The sequence below is a fragment of the Vittaforma corneae genome, assembly GCF_000231115.1.
Source record: "Vittaforma corneae ATCC 50505 unplaced genomic scaffold supercont1.154, whole genome shotgun sequence".
NCBI classification, from domain to species: Eukaryota; Fungi; Microsporidia; family Nosematidae; genus Vittaforma; species Vittaforma corneae.
Window position 1 is genome coordinate 1 of NW_006889987.1, and position 672 is coordinate 672.

A 672-nucleotide genomic window follows, 5' to 3' on the forward strand; every position below is an offset into this window, starting at 1 on the left:
CCTCCCACATATCCATAAAGGCGCTTTTGTCATTATCAGTGAGCTCTGATATGTTCCGTTCTCTGGTGTGGCTGTCTTTGTTCTCTGCAAGCTTTGTAACAATCTCTGTGATATTCCTATTCCTGGTCTCACCGTCTACATCTGTCCTGAGCAGTTTTAAAAAGTCCTCTCCATACACTGCCACAAGGACTCCTCTGCTGGCCTCGATCGTTTCAATGACCTCGGGCCTCAACCTGTCCCACTCCCTCACAAACATGCCCCCATTCCACAGCCTCACCAATTCTTCCTCGCTGCATTTAAACTCGGGGACTGACGGCGGTCTGAGTGTCTTCAGCATCTCGAAGTCCCAATGCATTAGCTTGCTCTTAAGTTCTCTGTACACATCCTCGACTGAAATTTCATCTTCTTCATATTCAACGCTGTCGTTATCAAGCACAACACGATTTCTAAATATCGCTCTCAGCTCTCTCCTGCCCAGAGTTCTTTCTCCATCTCCAACCTCTGAAATGTTATTGTCCAACAAATTCAATAATCGCAATGAATCAGCTAACTTTTCTATCTCAACTGGCAGTGTCTCAAGTTTGTTACCATAGAGATGCAGTTTCTGTAGATTCTTCAGATTTCCTATTTCAACTGGTAATGTCTCAAGCTTATTATCATAGAAATCTAATT

At 43.8% G+C, this 672-nt stretch overlaps 1 protein-coding gene across 1 annotated transcript; it reads right to left on the bottom strand.

The window, feature by feature from the left end:
* VICG_02210 (uncharacterized protein) lies at positions 1-672 on the bottom strand (the record flags this gene model as incomplete). The annotated part of the gene is made up of 1 exon (XM_007605592.1): positions 1-672. A coding segment is annotated over one exon (672 nt), but the record flags the coding sequence as incomplete, so codon positions are not given.